General features: G+C 37.8%; 1 protein-coding gene across 9 annotated transcripts in view; it reads right to left on the bottom strand.

The window, feature by feature from the left end:
• Nucleotides 1-27,336, bottom strand: part of MTA3 (metastasis associated 1 family member 3) — a 212,957-nt gene that overhangs the window by 48,964 nt on the left and 136,657 nt on the right. For all 9 annotated transcript variants that reach the window (XR_003037047.2, NR_198884.1, XM_024998519.2 and 6 more), the window contains exons 7-9: nucleotides 19,377-19,479; nucleotides 16,110-16,209; nucleotides 2,258-2,446 (exon numbers count right to left, since the gene is read on the bottom strand). Coding sequence is in view for 7 of the 9 variants with exons in the window: in XM_024998519.2 (XP_024854287.1) it covers nucleotides 2,258-2,446; nucleotides 16,110-16,209; nucleotides 19,377-19,479 (392 nt within the window). In the remaining 2 variants the exon portion in view is untranslated. The remainder of the gene's footprint in view (nucleotides 1-2,257; nucleotides 2,447-16,109; nucleotides 16,210-19,376; nucleotides 19,480-27,336) is intronic.

The raw sequence follows: 27,336 nt of genomic DNA, 5'->3' as shown, positions 1-27,336 counted from the left end.
CTATTATATACAGAATGGATAAACAAGGTTCTATTGTATAGCACAGGCAATTATATTCAAAATATTCTGTGATAAACCATAAGGGGAAAGAATATTTTTAAATGTGTATATATATATAATAACAGAAAGTAAAATTGTAAATCAACTATATTTCAACAAAAAAATAAATAAAGCAAAGGCTACAATGATTAAAACCAAACACCCAAAACTACAAAAAACTATTCAAAACTACACTAAACAAAAATCCTTTGAACAGGTAGGCTCCTGATGGTCTATCTTCTTTTAGGTTTTTGACATGCTCAGTTGCTTAATCATATCAAACTTTTTGCAACCCCATGGACTGTTGGCCTCTGGCTCTTCTGTCCATAGGATTTTCCCGGCAAGAATACTGGAGTGTGTTGCCATGCCCTCCTCTGGTGAATTTTCCTGACCCAGAGATCGAACCACATCTCCTGCACTGCAGCAGGTTCTTTACCACTGAGTCATCCGGGAAACTCAAGGTTCTTGACACTGGTGGCTAATTCCAATCTCCAAAATACAACAATCCTAATGTGGACTGGCTCATTGACAAGCATTCTAACTACCTTCAGAATAACTAATATACATAATGCAACAAATTTACAAGAGTTTTATTAGGTCATGAAGGTAACAAAAACCCATCTAACAGCATTATTGCTGTTATGCTCATTTCACACCATTATTTTACCTCCTATGAACGCCAGCTTCTATGTCCAAGTGTATTTCATGACGCTGCTGTTGAGCGTTATTTCCTAGTCCTGTACTAAGTGTCCGGGAGGACTGTCTACAAGTTTCACACCTCAGTGTATACCTGTCAATCTGCTATTCTCTCCTTTTAGGCATCAGGGGTCCAGCTGAAATGCCAGTTAACTCCCTGAAGAGACTCCTGAGTTGACGGGCACAACCAATAGCTCCCTTCCCACCACTTCCACAGTACTTGTGCTTACAGCTGAAAGAAATGATTACACTATATTTTACTTGAGGGCTTATCTTTCGATCTCTTGATCACAACTACAAATCATTCTCTGAGGTAAGGTCCACACTGTATTTCTGATGCATGCCTAGTGTGTTGCAGGTGCTCAACAAACATTTGTTGAACTGAACTGAGTTCAGAATGATTACCAGGACACGAAATGAGCATGCCACACTCAATGCAGGGAAAAACACCTTCGCTTTGGTGCTTTTCAGATCTGAAGACTTTGTTCTTTAGGGGGTTTTGTTTTTGCGGTTTCTATTTAGTGGTGTAGTAACTGTATATTACATTAGTAACGCTGCATTGCTGTGCTATTCTGGCCATCTGAAGCTAAATGCCACCAATGCATTTTAAATTCCCAGCTGCACACCCTATAAACTGAAACCATGACATATAACAATCTGGGTGTGAGTGAAGTTTTGCCAAAACAAATGCCAGTGACACTAACAGCTTTAATTATCATGTTTGGGATTTAATATATCAACTCATATTGATAAGTAAAAATTTCCTTCAGAATAATTTTAGAAAGATGCAACAACATAAAAGACAGGATACTGGCTCACATTATATACTTCATAGTCTATTATAAAGAGTCTACTTTCATAATTTTTAAAAAATGACTGCTATAGAAAGCTATTTATGAACTTCACAAATAGAAATTTCCCCATTTCAAAGAGACTGTAAGCTTAAATAAAAATAGCAATTCCATAAAGACAAAGAAAGTACACAATAGTAGACATAATTACCTAGTATTTAAAATGCAAGTAAGATCATGTACATTATCAGGAAGAATAAAGATTGAAAACCCAAAAAGCAAATCCTCCCGCTTTGCTTGGTAATGGTTGTTTCTATATTAGAGATCTGTATCAAATTCAGGCTCAATAATTAGTAAGATAACCAGAAAAATACCCAAGATCTAAAGGAGAACAACAAGCTTAAAAAGCAGAGATCAGAAGTATCTAGTTCAAATGGTCAGAAAAGCTGCGCATAAATTAAACCTGGAACTCAGAGAGAGGTGAAGAGGATGAATTCATACTGCCAAAGTTTATAACAAAAATCTGGGACTTCCCAATCCTGGGTCTTACAATTACTTCTCAGGACAAAGGTCAATTTCTCTCTCCACAATACTGACCTGCATTCTATGCCGAGCAGACAAAAATTACTAAGTCACAGGCTTGCTAATGAATAGTTTAAAGTTTACCAAATTTTTAAGAGATAAAATATTCCCACTCCAACATTTTACTTAATTCACAATTTTCTACTTACAAAGTCTTGACGTATGTCATTGAAGTCTTTGCCATATTTTTCCAATGCCTCTTCAAATAAACTAGCTTCAGAGGCTGACCATTCTTCCATTTCATCTCTGCATAAAACAGGTCCCCCAAGTGGTACTAAGACACTAATTGCGCTGCTCAAATCATAGCCGTGCCTATACAATGTATCCATAGCATGAAACTACAAAAATAAAGAAAATGGAGAGAAGAGATTAGCCAGAAAAGCAAATTTTCTTGATTATTTAAGAACACAGATATTAAAATGCATGATGGACTTAATTAACAACAATATACTTAGTATTTTTTAAGTAACATAATTAAGAAAAATTCAAACAACAGATTATTCAATTATTTAAGACATCACATACTGCTTTTAAGAAAATGATGATTTGTACCTTTTAAGATATGTATTTTTTTTTTAATGCATTTACTTCTTAGAGCAACAAATGGCTAGATCTTCTAACCATGAAGATCTAGGACCTCCAGGAATTAAAATGGGAACCCAGTACGTTTCACCATCCTTTTGGTTCAAGGTGCCAGCATCACTTCAGCTATCATATAAGGCTGGCACAGCCTTCTTTGACAAGGGAAAAATACAGAGGATGTATCAGAGAGTGGGAAAAAATATTTTCAGGTTGGATTAAGAGAATGATATACTAGAAATGAGAGATGGAGGAAAAAACACCATGAAACTGAGAATGATGGTTAAGACAAAATTACACATCCGTGTTAAACAAAACAAACAAAATAACATATCCACGTAAAAATAGTAACTTGGTTGAAATTCTGTAAGACCAAGAACAAATGACCGGGCTTGCTTGAAACAGCTACCTAGGCCAGCATGGATTTCATACACATTCCAAAGGTGAGTGACTGAAAAGCAATTAGAAAGGGAGGAAATATAAATTTGGGTAATATTGGTAAACTGGTTTTTTCAAAAAGTACCTTGGGTCTAGCTTATTTTAAAAAGATCCGTTCACAATATGCACACATATTTGCATGTGTAGGAGGAAAACTGCAGAACAGGACAGTCAGCTCTGTGTCTAGATAAGCATGTAGGTGTGGCGCAGACGTGGCTGGTGGTCAAATCCTTGCCAAGTGGGAGCTAGTTCTGTTTAAGCTTTCTAACATGTGAAAGCCATGTGTTACACCTTTTACACAAAGATTCTTCTGATAATTAACTAAAAATTTTATAAATGGGGATAGAGCCACATCTATGTTTTACTTTAGCCACCTGATGCGAAGAACCGACTCATTGGAAAAGACCCTAATGATGGGAAAGACTGAAAGCAGGAGGAGAAGGGGACGACAGAGGATGAGATGGTTGGATGGCATCACTGATGCAACGGACGTGAGTTTGAGTAGGCTCCGGGAGTTGGTGATGGACAGGGAGGCCTGGTGTGCTGAAGTCCATGGGGTCACAGAGAGTCAGTATGAAAGCATAAAGTAAGCTCAAATAGCAGCTAATATCTATTAAAGAGAAAAAAATTGGCTACAACATGACTAAAAAATACGTAACACTGTGATAACATTAGGTTGTTGAAAAGGGTATGGAATATGAATTTGTTGACACAACAGGCAGAATTTAGGACATGATTAGGAACAGTAATTAACTGCTTTTACAAGGGTTAACATCTCCCCTCAAATCACTGTATTCTACAAAATAAAAACACGTAGAGATTTCATTATCAATTTCCTAGTTATTATCTCAGCTAAGACCACACTGACCATGTGTAGTCTTTTGCTCTGTCACAATCACGAAATAATAACTTCAACTTGCAAGTGAATTTCTTCTCAGTCTTCTGCAGCAGGGGTTACAAAAATATTGGAACTGATCTTGATTCTTCACTTGAGTTCTGCAAACTTCAAAATCAACTAAACTGCACCTTTCTAGATAACCTCTCAGTTGACAGATTCAGCAATTTAACTATACATACACTGTTAATTCACTCTTACACCATCCTTGAAAATAAAAAACTATTGTTTCTAGATAATTGATCTATGAAAATGCAAAGACAAATATCATTTAGGGATCCCTTCAGTTAATAATATATTCCCATAAATGATTTTTAAAACTCCAAAATTTACAGTGCATAACTAAAAAAAAGTTACTGGTATTCAAAAATCAATAATTATACAAATTAACTGTGTTGCTGAGATTCCTCAGGAGGTACAAGTAATTTTTATAACACACAGGTGCTTTGAAACCAGAAGTCACAGAATTAAATGAGTTTCTCTCAGCTGATATTATACCAACCATTCAAAGCATGAATGGATTTCCAGTCTTTTTGTTCATGTTAGATGAATGAAAATGCCTTTCTTATAGGTACTTTTTAAAATGATGTTGGGCTAGTATCTAATAAAGCTTCAAAGTATGAAAAATATCCTAGCCTCTATAAATAACAGTAACCCAAATCCCAAGTGATCAGGTTGTTTTAAAGATTCTGTTCTTTACAATGTGTTTATATCTCTGAATACTGAAGCAAAGCTTTGCTTTTGAAGACTAGCTCCTGCCCTGTGTCACAAATCAACTGCAAAGAATGGGCTGGACTGAGGCTGACCATAGCAATGAAACCTCCAAGCCCACATTTACACCACAGCCCCGAGGAGAGTGCAGTTAATGATCACTATGCGAAGAAAATAAACATCCCACGAGACACAGGCACTGTGGAATGCCTAAGGAACAATTCTGTTAAAATAAATGACCAGAGAGGATCACAGAGGAAACCAGAGAGTCATATTATTTGCTCAGAGTCCACATTAATGCCATCCTTTCTGACACACATAGAAGCTTCTTCAGAATGAACTTTTGTATAGTTTAATCCAACCCTAAAAAGCCAAGTAAAGCACAAAATATACTTTCTGAAACAGCGGAGACAATATCCAGTGAAGACTCACAGAAATAAGCTAAGAAAAGACATAAGAGCATGACATATAACCAATAGCTTACTGTTCATCAGTTCAGATAAAACTCAAAGAGCTAGACATATAAGAGAACACACTGGCTGAGTCCATTTATGTGAATTTTGGGAAAAATAACAATTTATGGTGAAAGAAGTCAGAATAATGATTACCTGAGAAGAGGAGATCACTGACTTGGAAGGAGCATAAGGAATCCTTGTTCATCACCTAGATCTCAGTGGTGGGTATATGCATGTATATACATGTAAAAATTTATAAGCTGGGCATCTAAGTGTACTTAATATACTTTATTACATGTATATCTCAACTGAAAATAAGATAAAGAACTTAAAACTGAAAATCCTCTCTCCAGCTAAATACTTTGTGAAGACACCATCTTCTAAACAGAGATACAGATACACACAAATACAGATACAGAATCCATTCAAAACTAAATTTTAAAAATCATAACAGCTCAGCACAAGCTTTTCTCTCTGCCAAATAGTGGTGAAGGTGTTGTCACATTTCATCTCATTCAAAACAGATGGAGATGACAAACAGAAGTATTTTAGGATAAAGACTGACAATGAAATCTTGGCAGTGGAATTTTCATCTTTTGTTCATCAAACAGAATTACATTATGCTAAACTGGACTATTATTCAGCAAATATTCACTCCCTCTGTGGGCCTCCAAGGGAGTGTATTCTTCAACTCCGTTGAGGTTGGGCCTAGCTATGTGACTTGTGTGGCCAACTGGATGTTACGCTGCGTGACATAACAGAGCCTTGACATGATTCGTGCATTTAGACTTGTGCTACTGATGTCTGCCAACAGAATACGAGAGAGATACAGAGCAGGACCCAACTTACAGCTTCATACCTAAACCAGCCCAGTACAGTTCAGCAGAACCCTAGATAATCTGTAGAGGGATGCACAAGATATTAATGCTTGTTGCTTATAAAGCAATGAAATTCTGGGCAGTTTAACCCATGTTTTTCCCTTTGGGGAATTAAGAGCTTATTCACCCAGTGCTAGCAGCAGTGTGAGCAGAGCAAACAGCCTACAGCTGCTGCTCCTCTTTGGAATGATCTCAATTTAAGAAAGATTCATCTCCCCCATCTCCCGGGGCAGCCTGCACCCAATGACGCAGGAGTGTACAGGCTGAGGCCTTCATTCACACAACATCAGAGCCTACCTTCTCCCTCTGTTTAATTCTGCCTCCCTCCCTTCTCTTCCACAGGTGTAGATCCCAACAGCGCTCCGTAATATATTTCCAGCATTCAAATCTCATTGCAGAATCTGTTTCTCAGGAACCCAACATGTAACATTTTGGCAACGACAAAATGATACCCATATATATTCAGTACTAACTACTGATTTGTTCAGTTAATAGTTTTACAAAAATCTTATATGTGTAACTCCAGCACAATATACAGCATTCAGACTATCAAGTCTATTTTAAAATTAATGAGCATATGGTTTTTTCCAAGTAGAAATAGAAATTCTCATGACTAAACCTCAAACCATGATCAAGGCAAAATTTTTTATATGTAAGTAGTTATGCCATCCAATTAATTTTTGCTTCAGTGCACAGCCCTCAAAGGAAAAGCCTTCATTCATAATCAGATTTGTGGGGACCTGGTTATCATTCATTCATATCTATCTATAAGACACCCAGAGACATGTTCTTCTGTGAACTCATACTTTCATTATTATCAAGAGAAAGCTCTAGGGGTGGCAGGCGATGGTAACCCCGTGGCCCTAATGTCACTTCCAAACTTACTTTGAGCATAACTGTGGGGTCTTCCCCCGGCTCTGATTCTAGACACAAACCAGACAAAGAATACAACTGTGTGGGGATACCAAAGAACACACAGCGCAGGCTAAGGTATTTCAGAAAGAGGAGGCGTGAGAGGCCAGCTTCCACACAGATCTGAGCTTTCACCTGGAGGGTATTTTCCAAATGGCTACTAAAGAGAACAGACCAAACAGAAAGTCAGCTTCGTACTAAGCTAAGGTGAAAATGGGCAAGACCACTTTCACCTCCAAGGGAGCAAAACCCTTGGATATTCCAGGTCTTTGTGAGAATTACAATATGTTAAAATAATTGGTATCATACATGTTCTCTGACCAGAAGCCCCAAAGCAATTAAGATAGATTTATGAACTGCATTTCCTTGGAAATTAACTCCCTATCAACTGCAAAATTATAAATTAGGAAATACTTAGAACCAAGTGATAATGAAAATACTACATATTAAAATATGAGAGATAGAGGGACATTTATAATCCTAATTACTAGTAACAGAAGAGTAGGTAAATGATATTAATGAGCTAAAAATTGGTCTTGTAAAGTTGGTATAGGAATATCAGGGTAAAGCCAAAGAAGAAGGAAGAAAATAATAAATAGAAAACAAATATAAAGAAAATCAACTAACCGAAAATCTCATTCTTTCAGACAAGAAAAAGAATTTTCTGGCAAAACTATCAAGAAAAAAAATAAGAAATGTGACACATAAACAATAACAGGAATATTCCCAGGTGGCCCAGTGATTAGGATTCCAGGCTTTCACTGCAGAAGGCATGGTTTAATTTCTGGTCAGGAAACTAAGACCCCACAAGCTGCACAGCATGGCCAAAAAATAAACAAACAAAATTACTATGAAAGATTACGTTGCTAAATTTGAAAACCTAAGGAAAAACGGAAAATCTCCTGATGTAACTGACCAAAGGACTTAGAATAAAAACTTACTCTAATTATTAATCAAATTATAACCATATCCCAAATCGAGGGATATTCAAAGTAAATTGCCTATACTCTTCAAAATGCCATGGTCGCAAAAGATAAAAACAGTGAAGAACTGCTCAGGATTGAAGGCAATTAGAGATAAGACAACTAAATGCATTAAGTGATTCTCAAGTACATCTTGGACGAGAAAGAAAATTTTTTTCTCCTGACATTACTGAGACAACTAGCAAATCTGACTAAAGCCTTTAGATTAGATAACAGTATTATAACAATGTTCATTTCCTGAGTCTGAAAACTGTACTGTGGTTAAGTGAGAAATGATCCTTGTTCTTTCAGGAAATCCCTCCTCAAATACTGTGAAATAAAGGCACATCTATTCTGTAAGTAAGTAAGTAAGTAAGTGTTAGTCGCTCAGTCGTGCCTGACTCTTTGCGACCCCATGGACTGCAGCCCACCAGGCTCCTCTGTCCATGAGATTTTCTAGGTAAGGATACTGGAGTGGGTTGCCATTTCCTTCTCCAGGAGATCTTCCCAACCCAGGGATCGAACCCAGGTCTCCTGCACTGGAGGCAGATTCTTTACTGACTGAGCTACAAGGGAAGCCCACAGTTCAGAAATAATATGAATATAGAGAAAGCATGATAAAAGAAACATGGTAAGTGTTAACATTGGTGAATCAGGGGTGAGGGGAGGACAGGAAGTCTTAGTACTATTTTTACATTATCTCAAAATACAAAAATAAAGTTTTAAGAAATATAACTGCAAGCCTTCACTAACGCACACTTATAAATTCAAATCTCTTCAACACGAACCCTCCACAAAGAAGTCAAAACAATTTTCACTATATTTCCCCATAGTTCAATTGTGCAGTGATTTTCTAATGTTTCTTATATTAGTGTAAAATGCATGGGAGGAAAAGTCAAGTAAAAGGCAACATACACTGAAAACAATAAAACAAAACAAAAACAAATTTAAGCTCAAATTTAAAAGAAAGATGGATAAACAGATGCTTAACACAAGGACACAATTGCCCCCAAGACAGTTGGCAGTGTCTCTAAGGTCATTTTATATCATTTAAAAATTCTTACCTGCATTAGATCATCAGACGAAAAGAAAATGTGCTTAATGTAGTAAAGTATTGCCTTAATGCTGTATTTAGAAGGAAGGAAAATTTCATGTTTTGTTTGTTTTACTGCAGTGGCAATCCATTAGTTCAAATTCTAATTTTAGTCTTGGATACATGGATACTCAGAAGTACTCATAAGTTTTAGCAAAATGAGTTTTAAAAATTATATGAATTCTCATTTAATAATGTAAGTTAATGCCTAAAATGTTCACTAGATTTATATATTGTACTGAGTACAATTTCTTTAAATGATGTAATGACTGTGATTTCCAAACCGATCTCACTTCCCAGTACCCTCAAAGCCCTAAATGAAGTGTCTGACGTGAACAGGAATCACAAACAGTGAAGTGCATGGTCAACAGCTGGCATTTTAACAGAGTATCTGAGGGATAAAACTATTGTCGGTTAAATAAACTTTTTCTTATCAGAAAAATAAGTTATTTTTTCTAAGTTTTTCTTGATGGGAAAATTTTTTTTGTAAAAAGTATAGCTTGTTTTAAGCGGAAGGTCTTTAAACTATAAGTGATTTCTCTAACAATTATGTTAAAATGGTTAAAATGTATGGTTAATCACAGCCTAATGATCACATTCAAACTTGATAATCTACTACAATGATAGTAAATATGGCATGAAAAAAACCCTTTCAGTCAATAATGCTATAAAATCAGAAGAAACTAAGACTCAACAAAGATGGGGAGAAGGAAATGCATCATTGTCATCATCAGCTCAAGAGTAACAACTAATATTTATTGAGCTCTCAGACACTGTTCTGAATGATCTACAAACATCATCCTGTTTAATCCTCAAGTTGATGCCACAAGGTAAGTCAGAGACAGGCTTTTCTGGAGACTGAAGGAGGACACGGAGGCACCGCCTGCTTTCCCTTCTAGTGAAGATGGGGCTGTGAGAGCCAGACGAGCTCAGTGTTTGTGAACATTACCTTAAATGAAGATACAGAAACTGCGGAACACAATCACTTCTGGAATACTGATGGAAGCTCAAAAAGACTTGTGACATAGCAATAAATGAGTGGCCTTCCACCCAATCTGGACAGTCAATGACACGGTGAGCTCTATGCCCCTCAAGAGAACCCAGGGGCCCAGGCCCAGGCCCAAGGTATACTCTGGCAAGCCAATGCAGTTCCATCAACTTCTATATGCTTGGATACATATATCAGCAACTAATAGGGGCATGTCTGCATATCCTCTTCTTGTCAATCTATAACCTCAGGGCAGAAAGATTTTATTATTACCATTGCTGAAGAGGAAGCTCAGACATAGTGAGGTTAAACAACTTGCACAAGGCTATATAGACCAAAAGCTATAGATCTAGAAGGAAAAAAACAAAGAATAAAAAAAGTACCTTCATTGTACACTCATGTTCATGGCAGCATTATTCACAATAGCCAAAAGGTAGAAGCAACTCAAGTTCCTACTAACAGATGAATGGATAAACAAAATGTAATATATACATACAATGGATTGTTATTCAGCCTTAAAAGGCAGAAATGCTGACATATACTACAACATGGATGAACTGTCTTGAAAATTGTTATGCTGAGCAAGCCACCAAAAGGTAAATATACGGTTCCACTTACATCAGGTACCCAAAGTAACCAACTTCAAAGAGATATAAAGTAGAATGGTGACTGCCAACGCCTGGGGACTGTTTGAAGGATCTGGGTTTTTACCCTAAGTGCAATGAAAAGACACAAAAATAAATAAAAAGACACTATCTTATATAAGATAAGGGACAGCAAAATCAAAGTTGCATTTTTAAAAGATCAGAAATAATACCGAAATTAGAGATGTTCCAGCATGTGATTTTCTCCCTACTAAGTCAACCCTTTCTCAGAACCAGACTTTAGCATCAGGAAACCTAAGTTTCTAGGTTTATGTAAGTTATTTAACCATTATCTCTAATACAGTCCATCCTAAAAGATTTCTAAGGCCCCCTAAAACCAAAAAGCTTTGAGTCCTACTCTCCTACCTGTTTTGGCACTCAGAGTCCAGACAAAGGAGAAACCCGGTACTTCTGCAAATACGTATTCTCAGAGACAGAGGCTTTACTCCAGTAATGGCTGCCTAATAATGCACGTGGCACTTGGCCCTGCTGGCCACAAGCATAAAGGAGCAGTCTAGAACGTCCACCAGCTATTACTTAACCAACCACCTCTCAGTCTACTTTGTTTCAAGGAATTTTGCATCCACAATGCAGGAGGAAAGGAGAATGAATGTAGGGATTGTTGTAAACTTTTTTTTTTTTTTCTTTGCATATTATACTAAGTATATTTAACATTTTAGTGAAACGAAGGTGAAATCTATGAAGCCTCTGTGATGTCAATGTTTTAACAAACATAAATCTTATTATATGGCTTAGACTAGTAGGGTTTGAAATTCACAACCCAGCTATGTTTGTAACAGGTCTCAAAATGAGGAAGTTAGATCCAACAATCCTGCAGGCAGCACAATTACCTGCTCCCAAAATATTACTGGTGATTTGATAAACTGGCATAGACTGTCTTGGATAAGCAGATGTGTCAGCTGAGAGCTAACTGGAGTCCTCAGAGGACAAGTCACAGAGAAAACCACCTGAGCAGGGTGCCTAGGGCGCAGCAGCTCCACAGCCCTGCCCTTCTCCGTGCTCTCCAGATCCACAGTCTGGTCACCTGACAGAGAAAGGTACTAACCTGTGGCTCTGTGAACAATGAAAGCAAAATGAAAATCCAACTCTTCAAATTCAACTGGATGAAGCCATTGTCATTTAATGGCACAGAACAACTTAGCAAGCTTTCGCACATTATTCTTGGAAACAATCTTCAAAACTCATATTATCAACATAATATTAACTTTAAACCACTGCCATTCATTTTCATAGAAATGCCTTAAGATCTTGTATTTTAGCATCAAAGTAGTAGGCCCAGATACCACTGGGCAAACAGGATTAAAGGTGAAGGCATGACCTGTGAAATAATAAGAGGCAGTAACTTCTCCCTGCTTTCAAGACTTCTAAAAGATGTCAATTTTATGCAACTGAAAGTAATTCAATCGCAACACAAGAACATACAGAAAGTCCAAGAGAAGTTGAAGCTAGACTAGGTAGAGCAGGAAACCAAGACACATAAATGTTGTAGACAAAAAGAACCAATCGTCAGTGTTGCCTGATCTGAGACAGACAACGATGATGTTTAAACTCAAGCTACTTTAACAAGAACAAACCAGAAGAGGTAATCTGACGGAGAGAACTCCTCAGAAGGAGTCAAGATCCAAATCCTGTCTCTGAAACTGGCTGTACAAACAAGCTGTATACAAACACAATTTCCTAAGCCTCTGAGCATGCCGATGCTTAAAAAAATTATAATATAACACATAATTTAAGATAATAATGTAATTAAAAAGTGACTCCAAAGTGCTAAATACTAAACAAAATGCAAACAGAAGAGACGGTAACAACTGGAGTGTGAAAGCACCTACCAGAAGGCACGTAACAGGCGAGTACTGAAACCACACACACACCATGCGTTTACTGAAACCACACACACACCATGCGTTTAAACTAAGATATAAAGATTGCATCCCCTTTAAAATGTTTCTTTTTACAACCGCCTTCAACAGAACAAAAACAAATACTGAATCCTGAAGACTGCCCTCTTCCCCAAGAAATTCATACGCTGTCCCACCAGTTACCAGCAGTGGGAAGCAGAGAGTCGCCGCAGCTGTGAGCCAAGAGCCCACACACCTGCTCTTCACCTGACAGACTGAATTTAAGGCAAATCCCAGCCCCAGCTGTCTTATCACAAGAGCTCTGTCCCACCTCAGGAACTGGCTTTGTATTCTCACTCCTCAGTGTAGAGGGAATTTGCTGGATTACAACAGGGATAGCACCCTCTCCCCCTTAATAATCTGGGAACCATTATCTTATAAGAACATTGTCAAATCACAAGAGACTGACTACATAAGTAACAGTTTCTCTACACAAGGCAAAATCATGCAACATTAGAAAAAAAATTTGCAGATTTTATATGAAACAGTGTTATGTTATAGTGTTAGGAAAAACATGAGGGAGAGGGGAGGCACAGTATAAAACGCTCTTTCTAAATGACTTCAACTCTATGTTAAAAACAAAGTCATGTGGAACTTATTATCAGGTATCAAAATTTAGTATAGTATGGTGCTTTCACAGGGACAAATAGGTCAATGAAACAAGAGACCAGATTAAGAATCCTAAGCATTTTTAGGATCAGGAAATAAGACAGAAGAGGCATTACAAAATTCTGAGGCAACAACAAATTCAATAAAAGATGCTGGAATAATTAATTTTCCATATGGAGAAAAAAATGAGACTGCTACCTCACTTCATTCTTAAAAATATAAACTCCAAATGTATTTGTATTACATACAAAAAAAACTTCAAAACTATTAGAAAAAAAAGAATAATAATATAAGTGAAGAATGGACAAAGGATACATTAATCTAAAATACAAAAAAGAAAAAAATCTGAAGAGTCATTATGAAAACATGCTGCTGCTGCCAAGTCACTTCAGTCGTGTCACTCTGTGCGACCCCATAGACGGCAGCCCACCAGGGTCCCCCGTCCCTGGGATTCTCCAGGCAAGAACACTGGAGTTGGTTGCCATTTCCTTCTCCAATGCGTGAAAGTGAAAACTGAAAGTGAAGTCGAAGCCTCATTAAGTACTCAGGGAAATATAAATTAAAATAAAATAGCATGAGATTAGTAAAAAATTTTAGTCTGAACATACCAAGTGTCCAGGCGTTGAAGACAATGTAAGGAAATGGAGGTAGAAAGAAGTACAGTCATTTACTGCTTAAAGGATTACAAATTTCTAGTATGGTGTATAGAGTAATTTTGATGCATGTGGTCAAACTGAAAATGAGCACTACCCTATGAATCACTATGAATAATTATTCCAATTCTAATTACAGCCTAGAAAGCTGGCACACATGCTCAGAAAGGACATGGGTTAGAATTCCCAATGCAGCATCATGGTTAATAGCAACGGGAAAATGCTTTTCAAGCACTCCAGATGTTCACTGATTGGTGAAAGAATACATATATAATATGGAGTAGTATTCTGTGAAAGTATACTACAAGTATTACCAACCAGTAAAAGTGAGTGAAGGAGGTACATATTTATTAACATGGCGCCATTTCATCAATAAACAAATAGCAAAATGTAACAAAGTAAATGTAAACACATGTAAGAATGTTTATGTTGTTTTTGGAAACATCAATACATAGCACAACTAGAAAAACAGGACTAGATACACAGTACACTTGATACAGCAGCTGCCTCTTCTCAGGAGGCAGTGATGATCAGGGTCAGAAGTACAGAGGATGGGGAATAAGATTAGGGAGAGAATATTAGAGATTTCATCAATAATATAGTGGTAGAATGACTCATTGGAAAAGACCCTGATGCTGGGAAGGACTGAAGACAGGAGGAGCAGGGGACGGCAAAGGATGAGATGGTTGGATGGAATCACCGACTCAATGGACTTAAGTTTGAGCAAGCTCCAGGAGTTGGTGATGGACAGGGAGGCCTGGCGTGATGCAGCTCTGGGGTTGCAAAGACTCAGCACAACTGAGCGACTGAACTGACTGATAGTGGTGGAAAAACCATTTACTCCAAAGAACTAAATAAAATACTAAAATCTGCTTTATGTGGCATTGCATGGTATTTTATTATTATTTTATCCTCTGTACTATTCTATAATTTGCTAGTATATTGTTTACAATGCATAGAAAGTGGCTGAAAGGAAACATAACAAAATGATAAGAATATTCTACTTTGGGTAATGAGGACAAAAATTTTTTTTTTTTTTTTTTGGTTGCTGCTGTACTTTATTTTTGAATTTTTTCAGAATTGGGGAAATTTTTATATGTAGATAGTGATTAGATTCCATGTAGTTCTGATTCATATAAACTCACACATATACTTTTGCATCTAAAAATGCTAAGCAACCAAAATACAAACCTATCTTGAAACCCCTAAATTTTCATAAAAAATAATGTAGAAACAAGATAATAAAACTCTTTTCTATAAACAGTATTCTAGTCTCTGAGAAAGGATAAAGAAAAAGGTTCCTTAAAGACTATAGACTATTAATGTTTACACCTCTAACTGTACAAAAACACAAGAAAGCTTTGTAAGAAACAAATTTGTCACACATTCTAGTACAAGTTTTTATATTATCATGATAAATATTTTGTGTAAAACATTTGAAACTGGAGTATAACGAGAAAGTAATAAAACCTGTAATTGTACTCCATCAGAAAACAAAACGCTAACTTTTATTATCTGTAACGAATATCAAACAACTTAACCTTGTCAAACCTCAGTTTTCCCATTTGTACTAATAACATGAGTATCATACCATGCCTATCTCAGAGGGAGTGGAAATCAATACAGTAAGGAAGTTCAAAAGGCAAAAATATGCAGGTCTCCTTTGCTGGAGGGTGCAGAGCAAGAAGCAAGTGCCAAGCTCTAGCCATAGCAGGCATCAGTGGTGTAATTAAACTGAATGTGGAAAGCCTCATTTGATCACCAAGGGAAGAAAGGAAACAGTCCTAAAAGATAGCAACCATAATATAATGAAATAATTTGGGAAAACAGAACTTTTTGCTAATGAACAGACAAAAGAAAAAAAAACTTTAAATACTGATACTAAATGGTCACTTTCACTTAAAAAAATTGTAAAGCACTACATGTGAGCTACAAACATTTATGTACATAGACATAGTACATCAAAAAAGCACAAAAGTCAAGACAGGTGGATCAGAATATTGAACTGTTTTCTCCAAAATGTTTTGTTTTAAATCATTTTGTGCCCACTCAGTGAACAGTCATTCCTGCTTGTCTCAGTTCACAAACACAAGGGGGTGACTTAAAAATGAGACAGCCCAGTTAACTGACCAGCCAAGCCAATCCAACCTAACGGCAGGGCTCAGAGCCGGGAAGTTCTCTGGTCTATAACATTGCTGTATCAGCTGTTAAATTAAACAAGCAGCAGAAGAAATAATAAGCCCCAAATTTCAAACAGCATCTTACCAGGGTGATGTCTCGAGAAGCTGCAGCTGCACTCATATGCAAACTAGGTTGCCTTACAGAACTGCTACAATCAAGGGCTCGAGCAAATGTCCCAACAGCACTGGATAAAAGAGGAAAGGTTAAGGCACTGTTGTTCTTTTATCTTGAAAGAAAAAAAAATCTGGGTAGTAAATGAACAATTGTAATAGCCAAACAAGTTCTTTGATGTTTAAGAATCAAATATCAGATTAAAAAGTATCTTCTTTACAATTTAAGAAATGACAAGCCAATTCACTATACATATAGGTCATTATAATTAAGAAGTTTGTGTGGCATTAACAAGGGAAAGATCTATAGTGAAATTTCATGTAGTTAACAATCTGGTACACAACTGTGTTTCAAAAATGAGATATACATTAGATGCAGAGTTTGACTACTACTGTAAAGCAAGTTGTGACCACCTTTTTATCCCAAATGGTGAAAGTGGAGTAATGTTTTTCCCTTGAAATGAGATATCATCAACTGTAGCAACCTATTACAACTGCAGTTATATGTTCCTTTAAGGAATATGTAACAGATTTCCATTTAAGGAAAGAAAAACAATTATCACAATACTGATTTAAATTTAATGATTTACAAGGCGTTCCCAAATATAGAGAACTCTAACTTCAAGAAATGAAACATGAAGAGAAGATTTCCTGCTTGTTGTCTACGCTTTAACATGAGGAAGATTTTTTTTAAGGTTTTAATTAAAATATAAAACACGTGCAAAAAGTACACACTGTACCACTCTTTCGTTACCACAAAGTCAATGCATCCATGTCACCAGCACGCAGGTTGAGACCCAGATCCTGACAGCACTCAGGTGACTCTTTGTGCTCCTTCCCAGTCACTGCGCTTCCCCAAGGGGAGCAAGCATCCCATATTCTAACGCCCAAGATGAGTTTTGCTCAACAGAGAACTTAAACAGAATCACGCACTGTGCACTCTTCATAACCAGCTTCTTTTGTTCAAAACCATGTTTGGGGGTTCACCTGTGTTGCCTGCTGTAGCTGTGTTCATTCGTCTTCCTTGCTATGGAGCACTACTTGGCATGGTGTCCCACCCCAACCCTACTGTTGATGAACATTTGTTTCCAGTCTGGGGCTACTACGGATAGTACCACTGCTGCCATCTGTATACATATCTTTTGGCACACAGATGTATGCATTTCTGCTGGGTATATATTTAGGACTGAAACTTTAGGGATGTGTGTGTTAGATGACAGCAAATAGTTTTCCAGAGCAGCTGTACCAACTTGCACCACAACCAATAGGATATGTGGGTACTGGTCGCCCCACCTCTTCACCAATGCTTGGCACTGGAATGTGCAGTGGTACTTAACTGGGTCTTAATTTGTACTTAGATTTAAAAAAAAAAAAAAAAAAACTTGAAAAAGATACTGGGAGTATCTCCTTGGTGCCTCTCATGCTGGCTTCAAGAAAAAAGAAAACATGGCCCTTGGCAATCAGGAAAAGGAAAGAACAATAAATTTGAAACTGCAAAGCCTACTAAATAAACCAAAATCCAGGTAACCTGTCTGGAGACTCCAGGCCAGCGATTCCACCAATAATTCAGTCCCAAATCTTCAGTCTCATCTGTTTCACTGATTGGCTCCTCCCCAGCAATGTACACTAACCAAGTCTCTCCATCTAATCAGTTAGTGGCTAGGCTTCCAGGCTCTGGAGTCTGAATGCCTAGCCACCAATAAGTGCATAACTTCCATGGTGACCAACACTGTGAACAGTACAAAGGATGGCCAAGGGCTTCTGTCCTTTGCATTATGACAAACATTCAACAAAAAACTAGAGAATATAATGGAGATGATTATAATCATGTCCAGATCTACCTCATTCTATTATTTTGCCATGTTTGAAGCAATAAGTATATACTGTACAGCACAGGGAAATACAGCCATTTCTCTGTAATAACTTTAGATGGAATATAATCTACAAAAATACTGAACCACTATGTTGTACACCTGAAACTAATATACTATTGTAAATCAAACATATTTCAATAAAATAAATAAATCAAAAACTAAGCTAAAACAGGTAATATTTTGCCACATCTGGTTCATTCTTTAAGGAAATAAATATTATAATTTCATTAGAGCCCCCATATACATTCCCAGAACTCATACATGCATACATAATATGCATGTGCATACATAAGCCCATTAATGAAATAATAAGACATTGTTTGCATATTATAAATTTTTTCTTTAAAGTCTTTATTGAATTTGTTACAGTACTGCTTCTGATTTTTTGGTGACAGGCATATGGGATCTTAACTCGCCAACTAGGGTTTGAACCCATACCCCCTTCATTGGAAGGCAAAGTCTTAATTAACCACTGGACCACCAGGGAAGTCCCCACTGTAAACTTTTTTTTTATCAGTTGATCATACTTTTTCTTTATTCAATACTATTTTTGAGGTTTATCTCTGCTACATATAGCCCCATTTCATTCTTTTAATTAAATTCATTTTAATTGTTGTCAATACTCTATTACTAAATAAACCTCAATTCACTCATCAACTGCTTGCTGATGTGCTTTTAGGTTTTTTCCAATTTTTTTGCTATGACAATGCTATGATAATATCTTTTACTTGTTTTGCAGCAATTCCTTCAAGAACATTATTTACTTTTATAATTGAAAAAATAAAGCTAAACTTCTAAAAAACAAAACAAAAAAACTAGACTTCTATCCCATTCATTTTCTCAAGAAAAGGGGCAGGGGGCACACAAGACAGTTGGGGAGCCGGACTCAGAACTCCCAGGAAAGCCTTACACCCAGCAACCGACCTTACTCACGTGTGGCTGCAATCAGAGGCGCACATGATTACTTACACCTAGATAGTCCCTCATGGGCTTAAAGGAGATCACTGCTTTAATTAAAGATACGGGATTTCAGCTGTTGAATTTCTTTATAATTTTTTGTAGTGCTTAAATTTTTACAAGGAGCATTAATTTTCTTAATCAATAAAAATTAATCTATTTTCATTTTTAAAACAAAAACTAATGCCAATAAATCAATATTACTAAAATAAATAAATAAATCATAGTATTTAGGAAGTAATGTGATACATGTTAGGCTTTCTTACACAGAAGAATACAACCAATGGAAAAAAGTAGAACACAAATGAAAGGAAAACTCATAAATTTTCTATGAATTCTTTTATATTACACACGTGTGTGTGTGTGTGCGTGTGTGTGTGTGTATCTTGACTAAACAGTGCCATACTCACCGGGCTACAACTAAAAATTGGTCAATCTGTCGGTCTGTAAGTGGGCTATTTGGGTCCCAAACTTTCACTTCCAATTTTGACTGTTCTCTCTCATCTGATTCTCCTGTCCAAGAAGAAAGAAAACGGAGTCTTGTTACTCATAAGGCACATACACTGCCACACATGATTGATGACTGTGGTCACCACGACATTAAAACTGTAAGGTAAATGTTCATGGTTTGTGTACATTTCTTCAGATAGCAGACGTAGAACACTCTGTAAACAGAATGTTGATAACACAACCAAACTAACCATGTGATGTCTTCACTTAGTTATCAACATGTCTTTCCTGAGTATCCTAAGCCTTGCTAAGGGAGATAGAGACAGAAAAGAAAGCTCTCTTGCAAGACACTCAAACAATGGTAAAACTTACTCATAAAGAACTATGACACAAACGAACAGGAATAGATGTCACAGAGACACACACACGACTGCAAGATCCTGAAGAGGAGAGAAACATTTCAGGTCAGCTAGGGAATGATGTCATGCGCGAGGCGGCATTCCTGCTAAAAACTGAAGGGTGTGAATGCACTGGCAGGGGGAGAGAACTGAAAGTAAATGAGAATAGGAACAAAGTCCTGGGGTTTTAAGATGTGGTAGAAAAGTAGCAAACTTTGTCAGGAATGCATGTATCAAAGGGAACGAGGACAGACAGCTGTAAGAAGTGGGTTATAAAAATACTACTGAAGATGCTGCACAGGTTTTCTGAATAGATGTCTGTTTGGAAGTAATACGAAGCCCTTGCCTTTTTAGCAGGAGAGTGTCAAAACGAGAGCCAAATTTCACATCTCACACTTAGCAATGGAGCAATTTGCTCTACAGAGATACGTGATACAGACAGAGAGACAAGGTACTGACAGGGACAATAAAGAGCCTGGAGAGAACATTTAGGGACATCAATGACAGACTGGTATAGCGGGAAGGTTTCCAGTCTTGAGAATTACTTAGACAGTGTTGGCATTAACAGAAAAAAGGAAACGAGAGACTGAGGGAAAGACTGAGGCTAATACAAGATGCTTTGTTTTAGGAATGTGTCACAAGGAGACAAAACCATCACTCAAGATATCATGTTAGGACAAAGGATAGTAATGGACTGGACAGACAACTGGATTCTAATTTATAGCTATGAATTGTTTTGGTTTTGATCATAGCATGTTAATATCAAGCAGAGTGACTTGCACTGAATGACAGGCTCTGAGGCTGAACATCCCCTAGAGGCTGATGAATCCAGGCTATGGGCTTATAATGTATTCCCTCCGAGGCTGGGAGGAAGCAGGAACTGAGGTTCAGGAGGAGAAAGAGGGATGGCAGAATCCGCCACCAGACCATCTGCAGTCTCCTAATCACAGCCGCTGCTGTCAGGGGCGGGGAGTGGGGGCAGGCCTGTCCATCGCTCCCTTTTCAAAGGCAGGTAGGTAACCAAAAAGCAAACTGCCACCACCAACAAAAGAAGCACAGACAGACCAGAGTGAATACCAGTCCAAAGACATATAAGGTGTTTAAAAGGATTTTGGTTTTCATTATTTTTCCTTACAATGCATGCTGAGCCACAACATTTAACTGATTCATGTCAAAAAACCAGTTACAAACCCCAAAGTCTGTAAACATGAAACTTCTGAAAGAAAAATGATGCAATTTTACTTCCCTGTATCTTTAAGAAACATACTTTTAAGTAAGATGAACAGTAACAGTCAAAAAATATATATTAAATCTATATTTGTAATCTGTATTTTCAAATAATACAAAATGAAATGAAGATGATATTCAATATGAAGCCCCTTCTATTATATATTCCAAGATGTAAGGCTAATAAAACTGATCATTGACTTTTCAAATTCAAGTTAGTTAAATTGATAAACTTCAATCCTATCCATACATTTTGTAGCATACAGAATAAAGAGAATTCAGTATAAGAATTCTAAATAAACTTGCTATAAACAATAAGAAACCACTTGAGTATCTTTCTACTAACAACTGAAACATACAATACCTGGGATGGGAACAAAAATAACAAGAACAACAACAAAAATACAGAATGTTCTGTTTAAAGGCACTCTAGACAATTCCCCATTTTGGATTCACCACATACCACATTTATATCAGTTTAATTCCTTTTCACAAGGGAAAATCTTTCAAGAAGCTCTAGAATCCGTATAACCAAATACTCAACAAACCTAACAGCAATCTGGAGAATGGTCTTGGGGAATGTACTATGAGCCAAAGACAGAACCAAGATGAGTTGTATGCTATGGCCATGTTCTTTCGAGTCACGGCAACAATCTCACTTTCCTCCTCCATTTATGATAATCTGGGCAATTCCAATCTGCTCTGGTCCCACATTCACCCATGAAGATCTCTCTAATCTGTGAATTCCTACAAACTGTATTTACCAACTAATTACATGACTACATACAGCATCCTATTTTTTGCTTCATATGCTCCTCTTCATAATTTTGAAAAAATATAGATTCAGTGATGATTTTAAATGTTCACTCTAACCCTTCAACTACAGTTTAAGGTTTCTAGAAAGTAATGACAAACTACTTATTAAGAATGCCCCCAAAGAGCACAAAATGTTCTTCAAAGACAGGAGGAACTAAAGCTGTATGAAGATGGCATCTTACCCCTCCTTTGATGGACAATTAGATACATTCTTTGTTCTAAATATAATTCATTTTCTCTACAAAAACCATCAGAATATATTATATTCAATTCAGAAACACAGATGCCATTTATTACTATTTTTATTAACGCTATAAAAGTTCTGGGCATTGTTTTAAGTTATGCGTCAAAGGAATAATAAGTTACAAGAAACAAATACTGTGTGATATAACTTCTATGTGCAATCTTAAAAGCCAAACTCGTAAATACAGAGTAGAATGGTGGTGATAGGGGGCTGGAAAGGGGGTCGGGGGGAACAGGGAGATTTTGCTTCAGAAGACACACTTACAACAGTAGGTAATGCACGGCATAGTGATTACAGACAGCAATAATTTTATTATCAACATAAACTTCAAAGTTGCTAAGACCCTATATCTTTCTTACCACCACAAAAAAGAAGTAATGATTATATGACACAATAGATAGCTAATGCTTTGGTGGTTATCAAACTGCACCATATAAATGTAATCATATGAAAACATTAAACATACACTGTTATATGACAATTATATCTTAATAAAAATAGGTTTTAAAAATAAATTATAAGAAAAGTAAAATAAAAAAAAGAATATCTAAAACTGAATGGCATTCCAAAGAGAATGAAAACAAAAATGTAAAAAAATAAAATTAGATAAATAAATCACATATATTATGCCAACAAAAATATAAACACTAAGAAACAAAATTGAAAGTGGTGTTAGTGGTAAAGAACCTATCTGCCAATGCAGGAGATATTAGAGACATGGGTTCGAACCCTGGGTCCAGGAAACCAACTGGAGAAGGGAATGGCCCACTCCAGTATTCTTGTCTGGAGAATCCCATGGACAGGGGAGCCTGGTGGCTACAGTCCCTGAGGTCGCAAAAAGTTGGACATGACTGAAGCAACTTAGCACTCATGTTTATATAAAGAAATTACAAGGCTTTCAGAAAATATAAGATGACAAGTACCGAAGATTTCAAAATCTTCTGTTCAGTTCAGGTGCTCAATCGTGTTTCCCTCTTGGCGACCCCATGGACTCTAACACACTAGACTTCCCTGTCCATCACCAACTCCCAGAGCTTGTTCAAACTCATGTCCATCGAGTCAGTGATACCATCCAACCATCTCATCCTCTGTCCTCCCCTTCTCCTCCTGCTTTCAATCCTTCCCAGCATCAGGGTCTTTTCCAAGGAGTCGATTCTTCGCATCAGGTGACCAAAGTATTGGAGTTTCAGCCTCAGAATCAGTCCTTCCAATGAACATACAGGACTGATCTCCTTTAGGATTGACTGGTTGGATCTCCTTGCAGTCCAAAGGACTCTCAAAGAGTTTTCTCCAACACCACAGTTCAAAAGCATCAATTCTTCAGCACTCAGCTTTCTTTATAGTCCAACTCTTACATCCATACATGACTACTGGAAAAACCATGTCCTTGACTAGACGGACCTTTGTTGGCAAAGTAATGTCTCTGCTTTTGAATATGCTGTCTAGGTTGGTCATAGCTTTTCTTCCAAGGAGCAAGTGTCTTTTAATTTCATGGCTGCAGTCACCATGTACAGTGATTCTGGAACCCCAAAAAATAAAGTCTGACACTGTTTCCATTATTTCCCCATCTATTTCCCATGAAGTGATGGGACCAGATGCCATGATCTTCGTTTTCTGAATGTTGAGTTTTAAGCCAGCTTTTCCACTCTCCTCTTTCACTTTCATCAAGAGGCTCTTTAGTTCTTCTTCACTTTCTGCCATAAGGGTGGTGTCATCTGCATATCTGAGGTTATTGATATTTCTCTCGGCAATCTTGATCCCAGCTTGTGCCTCATCCAGCCTACCATTTTGCATGATGTACTCTGCATATAAGTTAAATAAGTAGGATGACAATATACAGACTTGACGTACTCCTTTCATGACTTGGAACCATTCTATTGTTCCATGTCCAGTTCTAACTGTTGCTTCTTGACCTGCATACACACTTCTCAAGAGGCAGGTAAGATGGTCTGGTATTCCCATCTCTTTAGGAATTTTCCACAGTTCATTGTGATCCACACAGTCAAAAGCTTTGGCATAGTCAATAAAGCAGAAGTAGATGTTTTTCTGGAACTCTCTTGCTTTTTTGATGATCCAGCGGATGTTGGCGATTTGATCTCTGGTTCCTCTGTCTTTTCTAAATCCAGCTTAAACATCTGGAAGTTCTTGGTTCACATATTGCTGAAGCCTGGGTTGGAGAATTTTGAGCATTACTTTACTAGTGTGTGAGATGAGTACAATTATGTGGTAGTTTGAGCATTCTTTGGCATTGCCTTTCTTTGGGATTGGAATGAAAACTGACCTTTTCCAGTCCTGTGGCCACTGCTGAGTTTTCCAAATTTGCTGGCATATTGAGTGCAACACTTTCACAGCATCATCTTTAGGATCTGAAATAGCACAACTGAATTCCATTGCCTCCACTAGCTTTGTTCGTAGTGATGCTTCCTAAGGCCCATTTGACTTTGCATTCCAGGATGTCTGGCTCTAGGTGAGTGATCACACCATCGTGATTATCTTGGTCGTAAAGATCTTTTCTGTACAGTTCTTCTGTGTATTCTTGCCACGTCTTCTTAATATCATCTGCTTCTATTAGGTCCAGACCATTTCTGTCCTTTATTGTGCCCAACTTTGCATGAAATGTTCCCTTAGTATCTCTAATTTTTTTGAGGAGATCTCTAGTCTTTCCCATTCTACTGTTTTCCTATTTCTTTGTACCGATAACTGAGGAAGGCTTTCTTGTCTCTCCTCGCTATTCTTTGGAACTCTGCACTCGAATGGGTATATTTCCTTTTCTCCTTTGCCTTTTGCTTCTCTTCTTTTCTCAGCTATTTGTAAGGCCTCCTCAAAAAACCATTTGGCCTTTTTGCATTTCTTTTTCTTGGTGATGGTCTTGATCACTGCCTCCTATATAATATCATGAACCTCCGTCCATAGTTCTTCAGGCACTCTATCAGATCTAATCCCTTGAATCTATTTCTCACTTCCATTGTATAATCATAAGGAATTTGATTTAGGTCATACCTGAATGGTCTAGAGGTTTTCCATACTTCCTTCAATTTAAGTTTGATTTTGGCAATAAGGAGTTCATGATCTGAGCCACAGTCAGTTCCCGATCTTGTTTTTGCTGACTGTATAGAGCTTCTCCATCTTTGGCTGTAAATAATATAATCAATCTGATTTCGGTACTGAACCTCTGGTGATGTCCATGTGTAGAGTCCTATCTTGTGTTGCTGGAAGAGGCTGTTTGCTATGACCGGTGTGTTCTCACCACATGACAAGATGGTGAAATAGAAGCATGTGCACTCATCTTCTCCTGCAAGAACTCCAAAATTACAACTTGCTGCTGAACAACCATCAACAGGAGAATGTTGGATCCCACCAAAAAAAGATACCCCATGTCCAAGGGCAAAAGAGAAGCTCCAGTAAAATGGCAGGAAGGGTGAAAGCACGTTTAGAATCAAAACCCCATACCTGCCAGATACACTTGGAGGTTCAAACAAAACCTTGTGAGCACCAGGACCCAGAGACCCCACAGAGGCTGAGCCAGAACTGTGTTTGAGTGTCTCCTGTGGAGGTATGGGTCAGCAGTGGCCTGCTGCAGGCGCAGGGGCTCTGGTTGCAGGAGACCTGGTCACACAGCCCGTGGCATAAGCCCTCTTGGAGAAAGCCGCCATTAATCCCACCATAGCACTGCCGACAGCAGATGACCCACAAACTGCAAAACAGTAATACCAAAGACATTCTTGCACTGTTAAGAAAGTTCTAGGACCCACAACAGATTCCCCAACCTGGGGATCTGGCAAAAGGACTGAGAACCCCCAGGTAATTTGACTTTGCAGTGGGATTTGATTACAGAACCTACACAGGACTGGGGAAACAGATTATTCTTTGAGAGCACAAACAAAACCTGGTGTGTACCAGGACCCAGGAGAAAGGAGCAGTGACCCCACAAGAGACTGACCCAGACTTGCCTGTGAGTGTCCCGGAGTCTCCAGGGGAGGTGTGGGTGGGAGGTGGCCTGCTGCAGGGTCAGGGGCATTGAGTGAGGGAGTTTGTGCATGGGACCTTTTGAGGGATTACCTCCACCATAGTTTTGTCTCAGATCAAACAACAGGGAGGAAACACAGCCTCACCCATCAACAGAAAACTGGATTAAAGATTTAATGAGCATGGCCCCACCCATCAGAACAAGACCCAGTTTCCCTCACAGTCAGTCTCTCCTAACAGGAAGTGTCCATAAGCCTTTTATCCTTATCAGTCAGAGGGCAGACAGAATGAAAACCACAATCACAGAAAATGAATCAAAGTGATCACATGGACCACAGCCTTGTCTAACTCAATGAAACTATGAGCCAAGCCATGTAGGGCCACCCAAGAGGGATGGGTCATGGTGGAGAGTTCTGACAACACATGCTCCACTGGAGAAGGGAATGTCAAACCACTTCAGTGTTCTTGCCTCGAGAACCTCATGAACAGTATGAAAAGGAAAGAAAGTAGGACACTGAAAGATGAACTCCCCAGGTCAGTAGGTGCCCAGTATGCTATTGGAGATCAGTGGAGAAATAACTCCAGAAAGAATGAAGAGACAGAGTGAAGTTGCTCAGTCGTGTCTGATTCTTTGCAATCCCATGGACTGTAGCCTACCAGGCTCCTCCATCCATAGAATTTTCCAGGCAAGAGTACTGGAGTGGGTTGCCATTTCCTTCTTCAGGGGATATTCCCAACCTGGGGATCGAACCCAGGTCTCTTGCATTGCAGGCAGACACTTTACCATCTGAGCTACCAGGGAAGCCCAGAGGCAAAGCGAAAACAATGTCCAGTTGTGGATGTGACTGGTGATGGAAGTAAAGTCCGATGCTGTACAGAACAATTTTGCATAGGAACCTGGAATGTTAGGTCCATGAATCAAGATGGCAAGAGTGAACATCAATATTTTAAGAATCAGTGAACTAAAATGGACTGGAATGGGCAAACTTAAAATCTTAAGGCTATTGTTTTTGTACAAGTATTTCAACTTAAATTTAACAAATTTAAATTACTTTTGAAAGCCAATAAAATAATTCAAATATTAATCTCTACATACAAAGAATATTATCATTACTGGAAGAAATAATGAAAGATTATCTAAACTGGGTGAGATTATAATATACATTGACAGTAATCAAACCATATTGTATTGGCACAAAGATAGAATCAAAACCCACAGAAATAAACCAGATCATATAATTCATTATTTGAAATTTTAAATATTTTTGT

Source organism: Bos taurus, chromosome 11 (genome assembly GCF_002263795.3).
Source record: "Bos taurus isolate L1 Dominette 01449 registration number 42190680 breed Hereford chromosome 11, ARS-UCD2.0, whole genome shotgun sequence".
Taxonomy (NCBI): domain Eukaryota; kingdom Metazoa; phylum Chordata; class Mammalia; order Artiodactyla; family Bovidae; genus Bos; species Bos taurus.
This window is presented reverse-complemented; position numbering and strand designations above follow the sequence as displayed.